Source organism: Delphinapterus leucas, chromosome 15 (genome assembly GCF_059928025.1).
Source record: "Delphinapterus leucas isolate spDelLeu-1000000601 "Yukka" chromosome 15, BTC_Dleu_Yukka2, whole genome shotgun sequence".
Lineage (NCBI taxonomy): Eukaryota > Metazoa > Chordata > Mammalia > Artiodactyla > Monodontidae > Delphinapterus > Delphinapterus leucas.
Genome location: NC_143143.1, coordinates 54,971,414 through 54,985,410, shown reverse-complemented (window position 1 = coordinate 54,985,410; position 13,997 = coordinate 54,971,414). Strand labels below are relative to the sequence as shown.

The following is a 13,997-nucleotide window of genomic DNA, read 5'->3' as shown; positions in this document are numbered from 1 at the left end:
AAAAAAAACAAGGATGCCTACAACTGTTATTAGCTAATGAAACAAGGCAAGATAAAGAGCTGTTACTTAAAATCAGAAAAACACATTTGCAGATCAAATTTATCTATTTAGAAAATCCCAGAGACTTAATACATAACTATTTTGACTAATTGAATTCAGCAAAGTAGCTAGATAAGATAAAAATTAACTGCTAATTATTAGTGAAGGACGTATTTAAGGAAAGTAGTGTTTAAAATAAACTTAAAAAAAGTATACAACACCTAAACAGTATACAACACCTACAGGAGGACATAAAAATTCTGAATGGAAACACACCTGTGCTCTAAATATTTAGATGTCATATTTTTAAATACTAAACCTTCCCTCACATTAATCTAGAAAATCAATCCAACACTGATCAAGATCTCAAGGGGACTTTGTTGGCTTGAAAAGGTGATTCTTGTGTTATTAAACAAAATATGTGAAGTTTTTAAAAATTGAAAAAGGATAAATGGACCACTGACCTATTACATATCATAGTTAAAAGTTGTACTAATCACAAGGAAATAGGAAAATAATGCCACTTACTGAGATACAGCACACTAGAGGAGGTGGGATGGGAGCAGGTTTGGTGAAAGGAGGGGAAAAGAGTTTTGTTGAGGTACATTAAATGTGAGATGCCCATTAGAACTCCAAGTAGAGAAGTGGTGACAGCTGGATATATGAATCTGGAGCTTAGGAGAGGTCTGGGCTGCAGAGAGACACATTTGAAATCATGGGAAGCCATGGAACTTTTACTAGGTTTTAGTTTTCTGTGAAATTATATAGTTTGGCTTTGCAAGTAAGTTTCAGAAGTTCACCCATCCCACCTGCGTTTCTGTTTTCTATCTGAGGAAACAGGTAGACGTACGTTTGGATCAATTTAGTAGAGGACTAGACAAATTAATCTCTGTACTTCTTTTATTATTATTCCTGTACTAATATTACTTTCTTCATTATTTGAAAACACATTTCATCTTAATGTCATTTTCCTTTAAAATCACCAATAAAATTTTATCTCCTGCAAGGATGCAAAGTCTCTGACATCCCAAAATCCTTTCCACTGTTGTGATGGCCCCTTCATCCTCTCTGAACACAATACTACTCTGGCCTCTGAATTTACAAAGGCTGTGCCCCAAACTGCTTCACAACTTCTGACCTCCACCCCATTCTGCAAGGGCTTGAGAGCCTCATGAAGTCTTTGCTCCAATCCATGAGCTCTCCTTCTTACCTCCAACACATACTCCTGTGATGTTAATCATATGCTCTCTTACTTTTTTAAACATTTCACATCCATTTCTCAAACTATATAAACCCACTGAGATATTTCAATAAATTTTCACTCATGAACACCAAATAATGCAGTATTTCTAATATGCATACTTTGCTTTCTACCCCAAAAGCACATGATCCAAACCTAAAACATAAAGGAGTAAATCACTTGTATCCAAATCTAAATTAACAGGACTCCACTGTCAACCTAGAGTACCAAACCAGGAATAATGTGAAAAACAAAATGCAGTCAAGATGTGGTGAGTCAAGGCACAAAGGACAATGATGGTCCCTCAAGACTCATGAAACAGCACCCCCCCACAGGTCACGCAAGTTCTATCTGAGGCAGTACCTGCTTCACTTAAGGGGCACCGGCTGCAGGATTTAGGTGTACTGCCCTAGAAAGGGACAAGGCCTGGCGGAAAACTGTACCTTATCTGCCACTTATTCCTGTGACTGTCCCCATTCAGCATGGAGTAGAAAATTGGTTGTGGTAACCCCTTAACTATGTGACCCCAAGAAACGGGTAGAGTGAGAACTCCATGTGTAAACATGCCAACGTACATGCACATGCAAGCACACACACTCCAGACAACACGGCCACGCACACCATATGAAAACATATGTATATTGTGAAACAATCTGAGTTAAGAAACTAGGATTGTATTCACCACCATTTATTTATCTAGTTCATAACTAAGTATAGAACACTATGGTAGTGCTAGAAATGCAATGAAGTCCTTGCCCTTAAGGGGCTTACAATCTTATTAGGGAAATATAACAGGCACATAAAAAGTGGGACTACAAGAAAGCATATGCTAAAGAATGCCACAAAAATTCAGAAGGCAGCATTGTATAAGAACACGGGTTTAGGAGTCACAAAGCCCAGTTCTAGTCCCAACCCGGTAAGTCAGTTAACTTGTCTGGGTTTATAACCCAGGCTGAAAATAAAACTGGTAAGATTTAGAGGCTGTCTGTACTTGTTTGCATCATGAGCTGAGGAATGTTTTTTGGAAGAGGTGGCACCTGAGCTGAACGCAGAAGGAAGACAAGGAAAGCGGTGCTGAGGTAGGCCTAAGCATGGGCTTCAGAGGGGAGAAGAAAGACGAGTGTCACAAGGAGCAATGGGAGTGAGGTCACGGGTGGCTGTGGCTGCCCTCAGGCACCACTGACACAGCAATGAGCTGTATTCCTCACATTTACATCCAGGCGGTTACAGTACGTAATTCCGGACAGTGGAATTATCAGAGAACAATGGCAGCATTTTATCAAACATTTCACTCAGTTTCCAGAAAATATAAAATAATTTAACATTATACCTCTACATTTAAAACTGACATCAATGAACTGTTCCAACTGCCAAATGTAAACCAATTCAAACTTTACATTCTTAGTAAACATAACTAAATCTCTTAATTCAAAAAGACATTTGATACAAATTATCCCCACAATTCCAAAGTTTAGTTTCTACTATGTTTCATGCACTGTGGAAATAAAAATTTGTAAGACAAGGTCCCTGCCCCTGAAGTGCCTGCAGCCTGGTGAGACAAACCTCAACTATGTCTACCTAAAGTGTGCTATGATACATGGCATGATCAAGGAATGAACATTGGGCCATGGAGTAGAAAAGGTGGATTCATCCCTTCTTAAGTTTTGGCAAGGGTGCAGCGGAGAGAGGTCAATGAATGGCTTAAGGAGAAATGAGTTTGGCAGGGAGAAAGTATCAAGGAAAAAGAAGGCTTCCAGGCCGAGGTCACATGGCTACAGACAGGAAGTAGTGTAGGAATATGGCGTGGCTAGGGCCTAGCACAGGTACAGTGTAGCTGGAGCAGAGTATACAAGGCAATAGCTAGTGATATGGAAGCCAGGACCTAGTCCTATAAAAACGAGAGCCACTGCTTGCTATGAGTTAATCATCCACTAACCCTGGTGTTTATAAGGTCAGGAAGAGACAGGAAAGAAACTGAGCAGTGAGGTTCTGTCCTTGTCATAAGCAATGGCTGTAAGCTCTTCTCAGCAAATTACACAGTTCAGGAAACTGACCCCCACATCACTTCCTTTCCTGTTTTTTCATGATCTGCAGATCTTCAAAATGGAGCTGGAACTGGAAAGGCACAGGGGAGGAGCAAACAAACACGACTTGAAATACACATATGGCTAATCAAGTTACTGTAAGGTAATGGTAATTGTACTGTACCAGGTCTGCAGATCAAGAAAAGTAATTCTTTTTCAGGAGTTTTCTAAAAGTGCCTAATTCATATCAAGTGATGGAAAATCTCTTTCAACATGAGAAAAGTATATAAAACCCCTGCAGAAGACTCCATTTCCTAAACTATTTTCCATTAAATATCAGTGTTACAAACACAATACCATAGGCTTTTAAAGCCTATCTTCACACAATTTAGATCTGACCAAAGCTGCATTGCTTGGCTTAAAAAAATAAAAAGATACAAATATATAATCCAAGTTTCAGGTTCTCAGCTACTACCAAATCATGTCAATACATGAATAAACTGCCTAGTGAGGAACATGCAATAAAAGGTATATGCAAATAAGCCATCCTTGCAGAGTAGACACTAAATTCCAATTTCTCATAATAATAATATAGAACCAATGCTATAAAAGTAACACCTTCTTGAAATTTCATTTTATAATGAAGAAAATAAATCTGTGTATTTTATTCAACATTCATTCATAAGTTACAGTTATGCCAAAACAATCTGCTTCTAATGAAAGAAACCTTGGTATAATCCTAACGACATGCATATACATTTAATAGAATCTTCTGCATTTCTAAATAAATTACATGCATGATATTCATTAACCAATAAAGAATACCGATATAAGAATTCAGGACATTTATTTTTCTGCACAGAGATTTAACTACCGTACAACACACACACAAAACAAACCCATAAAGCAACGGTGTGTAATAGGTAGTGAGAGACACTTAAGCATATTTAAAATGCCTACAAATAGGCTTTTTTTTTCCTTTTTTTTTTTTAGGCAACAAATTATTTTTCTGTCCTTGACACCTTCTCACACTCACCTAGCACCACAGATGCAAGGACTTACAGTAAACGTGTACTACCTCATGCTTAAAACAAAAAGCATGCATTCAACAGAATTCATACATTATCATCTACTGTACTAAGTCTTCAATCCATTCTTTTAATACTTTATACATTAAGTTACCCTGCAGCTTTTTGAAATTTTAATATTTATGCAAAACAACTTTTGAAAGATTTATGAAACAAGTTTTCAAGGATCACCTCTAGGCTATTTACACAGGCATTGGTTTGGTTAAGTGGGGAAATGGCAGCAGCCTCAAGGTTCATACTGAATGAAAATGGTGTGAATGTCAATTCATGTCAAAAATACACAGATGGCACAAAGGTTTGTGCAGTTGGAATCACCAGTGCAAATGCATGCATTTGAGGTACTTATTTTTCCCATGGTCAGGTATAATTATGCATAGTCATGTTCCTTGAGTGCTAAATATTTCAGACCTGATCAAATGAGAAGCTGTAATAAGTGTAAATATGAGATATTTGTATAGTTAATTTCAAAGTGTTATGTTTTTAATGAATATTTGTTTAACATTATAACTTACATATTTAGTTTAAAATATTTACCAACCAATAAATTTTTTCATTGTAAAGAGACTGACTGGTAATTATACCTGGCCAAGTGATTTAAACAGAATACTTGAAATTCTAGCAAGAACTGTAGTGAAATATTAAAATACTTCATTATTGCTTCACTGGACTGAAAACCTAAAAGGCATAGATAAACAATGCTCAGTGATGAAAAGTGAATACCCAGAACAGCGATGCATGCCCCGAATGGTCTCCGCCCAATAAACACTAAGCATTCTCCACATTATCTATGCCATTGGCATCCACATGGATGTCAGGCTCCCCACAAAAAGACGAGGGGACAAAGCGGCTAACAGTGGGACACAAACAGCTCTTAAGCTCTGGCAATTCTTGCTTCAGACGTTCCAACTGCTCCACTTGGAATATATTTGGCTGTTCAGGCATCCAATCATATATCCTGTGATGAAAAAAACACAAAACATAAAATATGGTAATTTTATGGTTTACTTAGGACCTGACTTAACTTTTTCAGGAGAATTTGCTTACCGAATGCCTAAAACACCTATACTACAGAGTCCTCTTATTTTTTCTTTAAAAGATATAAGCATCAGTTCTATTCAAAAATATTTCTCTTCTCCCAGTCTTTCCAATAATCCAGAAGAGCATCACTGCCTTTTGTACCCCTGAAGCAAAAGAGCTGATTATAAATTGATAGAATGTGAAATCTGTAGCTTATTAGTGATTCTTCAAGTATCTTTTCTCCAAGTTAATCAATCAACAATGCCTCATTTGACGGATGGAAAGTTACTACATGGTAGAGCTGGAATTCATATCCAGTTCTGACTTCAAAGCACTGAAGATCAAGATGAAAAGGACTGCTCGGGACTTCCGTGGAAGTCCCAGTGGTTAACACTCCAAGCTTCCGGATTGGTTCAAGATGGTGGAGGAGAAGGACGTGCACTCACTCTCTCTTGCGACAGCACCAGAAGTACAACTAACTGCTGAACAATTCTCAACAGGAAGACACTGGAACTCACCAAAAAAGACACCCCAAAGACAAAGGAGAAGCTGCAATGAGATGGTAGGAGGGGCTCAATCACAATGAAATCAAATCCCATAATCGCTGGGTGGGCGACTCACAAACTGAACAATTACACCACAGAAGTCCACCCACTGGAGTGAAGGTTCTGAGCCCCATGTCAGGCTTCCCAACCTGGGGGTCTGGCAACGAGAGAAGGAATCCCCTGAGAATCAGACTTTGAAGGCCAGGGGATTTGACCGCAGGACTTCGACAGGACTGGGGAAACAGAGACTCCACTCTTGGGGGGCACACACAAAGTAGTGTGTGCACAAGGACCCAGGGGAAACGAGCAGTAACCTCACAGGAGACTGAATCAGACCCACCTGCTAGAGTTGGGAGGGTGTCCTGCAGAGGCGGGGGGGTGGCTGTGGCTCACCACGGGGACAGGATACTGGGAGCAGAAGTTCTGGGAAGTACTCATTGGTGTGAGCCCTCACAGAGCCCACAATCAGCCATACCAAAGAGCCTGTAGGCTCCAGTGCTGGGTGGACTCAGGCCGAACAACCAACAGAGAGGGAACTCAGCACCACCCATCAGCAAACAAGTGGATTAAAGTTTTACTGAGCTCTGCCCACCAGAGCAAAACCCAGCTCACTAGTCCCTCCCATCAGGAAGCTTGCACAAGCCTCTTAGATAGCCTCACCCACAAGAGGCAGACAGCAGAAGCAAGAAGAACTACAATCCTGCAGCCTGTGGAAGAAAAACCAATATCAAAGAAAGACAGACAAAATGAAAAGGCAGAGGACTATGTCCCAGTTGAAGGAACAAGATAAAACCCCCGAAAAACAATTTAATGAAGTGGAGACAGGTAACTGTCCAGAAAAAGAATTCAGAATAATGATAGTGAAGATGACCCAGGACCTTGGAAAAAGAATGCAGGCAAAGATTGAGAAGATGCAAGAAATGTTTAACAAAGACCTAGAAGAATTAAAGAACAAACAAACAGAGATGAATACAGTAACTGAAATGAAAAATACACTAGAAGGAATCAATACCAGAATAACTAAGGCAGAAGAACAGATAAGTGACCTAGAAGACAGAAGGGTGAAATTCACCGCCGCGGAACAGAATAAAAAATGAGAAGAAATGAAGACAGCCCAAGAAACCTCTGGTACAACATTAAACGCACCAACATTCTTATTATAGGGGTCCCAAAAGGAGAAGAGAGAAAGAAAGGACCCGAGAAAATATCTGAAGAGATTATAGTCGAAAACTTCCCTAACATGGGAAAGGAAACAGCCTCCCAAGTCCAGGAAGCACAGAGAGTCCCAGGCAGGATAAACCCAAGGAGAAACACACCAAGACACATAGTAATCAAATTGACAAAAACTGACAAAATTTAAAATTTTAAAAATTGACAAAAATTAAAGACAAAGACAAATTACTAAAAGCAACAAGGGAAAACTGACAAATAACATACAAGGGAACTCCCATAAGGTTAACAGCTGATTTCTCAGCAGAAACTCTGGAAGCCAGACGGGAGTGCCATGATATGTTTAAAGTGATAAAAGGGAAGAACCTACAAGCGAGATTACCCAGCAAGGATCTAATTCAGATTTGACAGAGAAATTAAAAGCTTTACAGACAAGCAAAAGCTAAGAGAATTCAGCACCACCAAACCAGCTCTACACAAAGGCTAAAGGAACTTCTCTAAGTGGGAAACACAAGAGAAGAAAAGGACCTACAAAAACAAACCCATAACAATTAAGAAAATGGTAATAGGAACATACATATCGATAATTACCTTAAATGTAAATGGATTAAATGCTGCAAGCAAAAGACACAGGCTTGCTGAATAGATAAAAAATACAAGACTATATATATGCTGCCTACAGGAGACCCACTTCAGACCTAGGGACACATACAGACTGAAAGTGAGGGGATGGAAAAAGATATTCCATGCAAATGGAAATCAAAAGAAAGCTGGAGGAGCAATACTCATATCAGATAAAATAGACTTTAAAATAAAGAATGTTACAAGAGACAAGGAAGGACACTACATAATGATCAAGGGATCAATCCAAGATCAATTACAAATATATACACACCCAACATAGGAGCACCTCAATACATAAGGCAACTGCTAACAGCTATAAAAGAGGAAATCAACAGTAACACAGTAATAGTGGGGGACTTTAACACCTCACTTACACCAATGGATAGATCATCCAGACAGAAAATTAATAAAGAAACACAATAGGCCAGATAGATTTAATTGATATTTATAGGACATTCCATCTGAAAACAGCAGATTACACTTTCATTTCAAGTGCACATGGAACATTCTGAAGGATAGATCACATCTTCGGTCATAAATCACACCTTGGTAAATTTAAGAAAACTGTAATCATATCAAGCATCTTTTCCGACCATAACACTATGAGATTAGAAATCAATTAGAGGGAAAATATGTAAAAGCCATAAACACACAGAGGCTAAATACTAGTAAATAAACAAGAGATCACTGAAGAAATCAAAGAGGAAATCAAAAAATACATACAGACAAATGAAAACAAAAACACGATGATCCAAAACCTATGGGATGCAGCAAAAGCAGTTCTAAGAGGGAAGTTTATAGCAATATATCCTACCTCAAGAAACAAGAAAAATCTCAAATAAACATCTAACGTTTTACCTAGAGGAACTAGAGAAAGAAGAACAAACAAAACCCAGAGTTAGTAGAAGGAAAGAAATCATTAAGATCAGAGCAGAAATAAATAAAATAGTAACAAAACAATAGCAAAGGGCTTCCCTGGTGGTGCAGTGGTTGAGAGTCCACCTGCTGATGCAGGGGACATGGGTTCATGCTCTGGTCTGGGAAGATCCCACATGCCGTGGAGCGGCTGGGCCTGTGAGCCATGGCTGCTGAGCCTGTGCATCCAGAGCCTGTGCTCAACAGGAGAGGTCACAACAGTGAGAGGGCCGCGTACCACAAAAAAAAAAAAAAAAAAAAAAGCAAAGATTAATAAAACTAAAATCTGGTTCTTTGGGAAGATAAAACAACCTTGATAAACCTTTAGCCAGACTCATCAAGAGAGAGAGGACTCAAATCAATAAAATTAGAAATGAAAAAGGAGAAGTTACAACGGACACCACAGAAATAAAAAGCATCATGAGACTACTACAAACAACTATATGCCAATAAAACTGACAACCTGGAGGAAATGGACAAATTCTTAGAAAGGTATAACCTTCCAAGAGTAAACCAGGAAGAAATAGAAAATATGAACAGACCAATCACAAGTAATGAAATTGAAAGTGTGATTAAAAATCTTCCAAGAAACACAAGTCCAGGACCAGATGGCTTCTATCAAACATTTAGAGAAGAGCTAACACCCATCTTTCTCAAACTCTTCCAAAAAACTGCAGAGGAAGGAACACTCCTAAGCTCATTCTATGAAGCCACCATCACCCTGATACCAAAACCAGACAAGGGTATTACAAAAAAAGAAAATTACAGACCAGTATCACTGATATAGATGCAAAAATCCTCAACAAAATACTAGCAAACAGAATCCAACAAAACATTAAAAGGATCATACACCATGATCAAGTGGGATTTATCCCAGGGATGCAAGGATTCTTCAATATATGCAAATCAATCAATGTGATACACCATATTAACTAACTGAAGGAGAAAAGCCATATGATCATCTCAATAGATGCAGGAAAGGCTTTTGAAAAATTCAACACCCATTTATGATAAAAACTCCAGAAAGTGGGCATAGAGGGAACCTACCTCAACATAATAAAGACCATATATGACAAACCCATAGCAAACATCATTCTCAATGGTCAAAAACTGAAAGCATCTCCTCTAAGATCAGGAACAAGACAAGGATGTCCACTCTTGCTACTTTTATTCAACATAGTTTTGGAATTCCTAGCCATGGCAATCAGAGAAGAAAACGAAATAAAAGGAATCCAAATCGGAAAAGAGAAGTAAAACTGTCAGTTTGCAGATGACATGATACTACACACAGAAAATCCTAAAGATGTCACTAGAAAACTATCAGAGCTAATCAATGAGTTTGTTAAAGTAGCAGGATACAAAATTAATGTACAGAAATCTCTTGCACTCCTCTACACTAATGATGAAAAAATCAGAAAGAAATTAAGGGAACAATCCCATTCACCACTGCAACAAAAAGAATAAAATACCTAGGAATAAATCTACCTAAGGAGGCAAAAGACTTATACTCACAGAACTATATGACAGTGATGAAAGAAATCAAAGACAACACAAACAGATGGTAAGATATACCATGTTCTTGGATTGGAAGAATCAATATTGTCAAAATGACTATAGTACCCAAAGAAATCCACAGATTCAGTACAATCCCTATCAAATTACCAGTGACATTTTCTACAGAACTAGAACAAAGAATCTTAAAATCTGTATGGAGACACAAAAGACCCCGAATAGCCAAAGCAATCTTGAGGGAAAAAAATGGAGCTGGAGGAATCAGACTCCCTGACTTCAGACTATACTACAAAGCTACAGTAATCAAGACAATATGGTACTGGCACAAAAACAGAAATACAGATCAATGGAACAGGACAGAAAGCCCAGAGATAAACCCACACACCTATGGTCAACTAATCTATGACAAAGGAGGCAAGGATATACAATGGAGAAAAGACACAGTGTCTTCAATAAGTGGTGCTGGGAAAACTGGACAGCTGAATGTAAAAGAATGAAATTAGAACAGTCCCTAACACCATACACAAAAATAAACTCAAAAAGGAATAAAGACGTAAATGTAAGGCCAGACACTATCAAACTCTTAAAGGAAAACAGGCAGAACACTCTATGACATAAATCACAGCAAGACCCTTTTTGACCCAGCTCCTAGAGAAATGGAAATAAAAACAAAATAAATAAACGGGACTTAATGAAACTTCAAAGCTTTTGCACAGCAAAGGAAACCAGAAACAAGACAAAGAAACAACCCTCAGAATGGGAGAAAATATTTGCAAATGAAGCAACTGATAAAGGATTCATCTCCAAGATTTACAAGCAGCTCATGCAGCTCAATAACAAAAAAACAAACAACCCAATCCAAAAATGGGCAGAAGACCTAAATAGACATTTCTCCAAAGAAGATATACAGATTGCCAACAAACACATGAAAGGATGCTCAACATCATTAATCATTAGAGAAATGCAAATCAAAACTACACTGCTCTATCACCTCACACCAGTCAGAATGGTCATCAAAAAATCTACGAACAATAAATGCTGGAGAGGGTGTGGAAGAAAGGGAACCCTCTTGGGCTGTTGGTGGGAATGTAAATTGATACAGCCACTATGGAGAACAGTATGGTGGTTCCTTAAAAAAACTAAAAATAGAACTATCATATGACCCAGCAATCCCACTACTGGGCATATACCCAGAGAAAACCATAATTAAAAAAAAACATGCACCCCAATGTTCACTGCAGCTCTATTTACAATAGCCAGGACATAGAAACAACCTAAGTGTCCATCGACAGATGAATGGGTAAAGAAAATGTGGCACATATATACAATGGAATATTACTCAGAGATAAAAAGGAACGAAACTGGGTCATTTGTAGAGACGTGGATGGACCTTGAGACTGTCATACAGTGTGAAGTTAAGTCAGAAAGAGAAAAACAAATATCATATATTAATGCATATATGTGAAATCTAGAAAAATGGTACAGATGAACCTGTTTTCAGGGCAGAAATAGAGACACAGATGTAGAGAACAAACGTATGGACACCAAGGGGTAAAGCAGGGCGGAGGGGGGTGAATAGGTAGACTGGGATTTACATATATTACTAATATGTATAAAATAGATAATAAGGAACTAAATAAATAAAATACCCACCCTCGCAAAAAAAAGACTCCAAGCTTCCACTGCAGTGGGCACAGGTTTCATCCTTGGTTGGGCAACTAAGACCCTGCATGCCATGCGGTGCCGCCAAAAAATAATAATAAAATAAAGTAAAATAAAATAAAGGACTTCTCACCAGTGTGAAAATTATGCTAAAGCTATGCAGTACTGGCAGATGTACCTAGAGTTGAGAGTCCAGAAAAAGCCCCAAGTGACAATGGCAGCGCTAGCATTGCCTATCAGCAGAGAAAGAAAGGTCTTTCATGCTTTAAATGTGAAAGCCAGACAATTTATGTGAGGAACTAACTCTTTATGACCTCACAGTAGGGAAGAATTTCTTAAACAAGATTTTTAAAGTATTGATTCTATTAAGTATTTGACTATTCTAATATAAAGACTTCCTGTTAAAGACATACATAAGAAAATGAAAAGTTACCTCTGGGTCAAGGTATCAGACGGAACAAAAGCATCTAAGTTCACCCCCTATATTGTGTTAAAAATAAAATAAAGGTATTAAAAGAAAATTCACTGAACATGAGAAGAACCAAAGAGACAGTACAACAGAATTTTGGAAGCTAGAAAACAGATGGATTAAGTAATAACAAAGTGTTTCAGTTAGCAGAATGGATAGGTCAAACCACAAGCCAGTAGTTGAAAAAATGAAAAGGGTGAGTTAAAAGCAGCCCCAAACTTCTGTAGATCTTGGGGGGGAAGGAAGGGGCTCAAAGAGGAACGATGAGATGAAGGCTTGAGCAGCAGCAAGTGGTTCCCTTCCTCTTACACCCTGCTGCGGAGGCTGCTCTTACCCCACTTGGTTGAGGTTTATTTCCAGAATTAAACAGGAAATCTGGAATGGAGGACAAGACCAGGTTAGGGAGTTTGGGGCATTTTATAAAATGGCCATCAGCATCAGGGATATTAGAGATGGTACAAATACAACACATGCTAAATACAGACATGCCCTCCTTCCCCCATCTCTCTTCCCACACTTGACTCCAAGAAACCAGACCTGTATCCTCTAAGAATATATTATAGCGTCTTCTACGAGGAATCTGACTAGTCAAAAATCAAAGTTTTTTAATCTACTGACAGATGTATGACCAAACAGGTCACCCAGATCACCCCATAGTAAAACCCCATAAGCCCTATTCACACGCTCAGAGCTTCCAACAAGCTTTTTAGATCTTAATTCCTTATCGTAAGAAGCAGCCAAGAATTTCTAAATATCTGAGGAAAGCTTCTAACAGGTAAGATAGTAAGCAAAAGAAAACTTTTTTTTAAAAAGTTCCTTAATGCCTTCAAATACTACTTTCATCAAATGAGAACAGGATTTTTAAACTATGTATAGAAAAGAGAATCCAGAGAAAAAAGGACAGTTCTTGAAAATTAAAAACACAATAGCAGATATGAAAAACTCAATAGCATGAGTGGAAGATAAGGTTGAGGAAATCTTTGAAAGTGGAAAAGATAAAGATAGAAAATATGAGAAAAGAATTTTAAGTCTCGTCCAGGAGTGTATAATATACAACAAAAGGATTCTATAAAGAAAAAAAAAACAAACTCAGAAAAATGGAAGAAATAAAAATCAAAGGAATAATTCACTAACTATTCCACATCTTCAAGGACATGTATCAATAGACTAAAAGGGCTACCAAGTGTCCAGCACGATGGGTAAAACCAGACCCACAAGACCATCTCTATGAAAGTTTAGAACACTGGTGACGAGAAAAATCTCCAAACTTCCAGAGAAGAAACAAAGAAATCACATGTGAGGGAGTAGGAATCAACATGGTTTCACATTCCTTAACAGCACAATGGAATTGTGAAGAGGATGGAGAAATGCTTTTAAAAGTCTAAAGGAAAATGATTTCTAACATGGAATTTTATGCCTGGCCACAATACTTCCAGACACACAAGACCTCAAAAACATTTACTTTCCATCCTTTCTCAAGAAGATACTGAAGGATGTGTTCCATAAAAATGACAGTAAAGTAAGAGAAAAAGATTTGGACTACAGGAAACAGAAGGTCTGACACAAGAACTGTAGCTCAGCATGGCAGCTGTGCCCAAAGAAGTCAAACAATATGTACTGGAGGAGCCTGCGTGGGTGGGCAGGTATGCTCAGGGCTACCACTCCAGGAGGGCCCCTGCCCACCCCACCAGC

The 13,997-nt window shown here is 38.3% G+C and overlaps 1 protein-coding gene across 2 annotated transcripts in view; it reads right to left on the bottom strand.

Moving 5' to 3' along the window:
- Positions 1 to 1,951: 1,951 nt before the first annotated feature.
- The window catches only part of GPCPD1 (glycerophosphocholine phosphodiesterase 1), a 63,074-nt gene continuing 51,028 nt past the window's right edge, over positions 1,952 to 13,997 (bottom strand). For both annotated transcript variants that reach the window (XM_022556520.2, XM_022556519.2), the window contains one exon: positions 1,952 to 5,346. In XM_022556520.2, the coding sequence (XP_022412228.1) occupies positions 5,157 to 5,346 (190 nt within the window). In that variant the 3' untranslated portion in view covers positions 1,952 to 5,156. The remainder of the gene's footprint in view (positions 5,347 to 13,997) is intronic.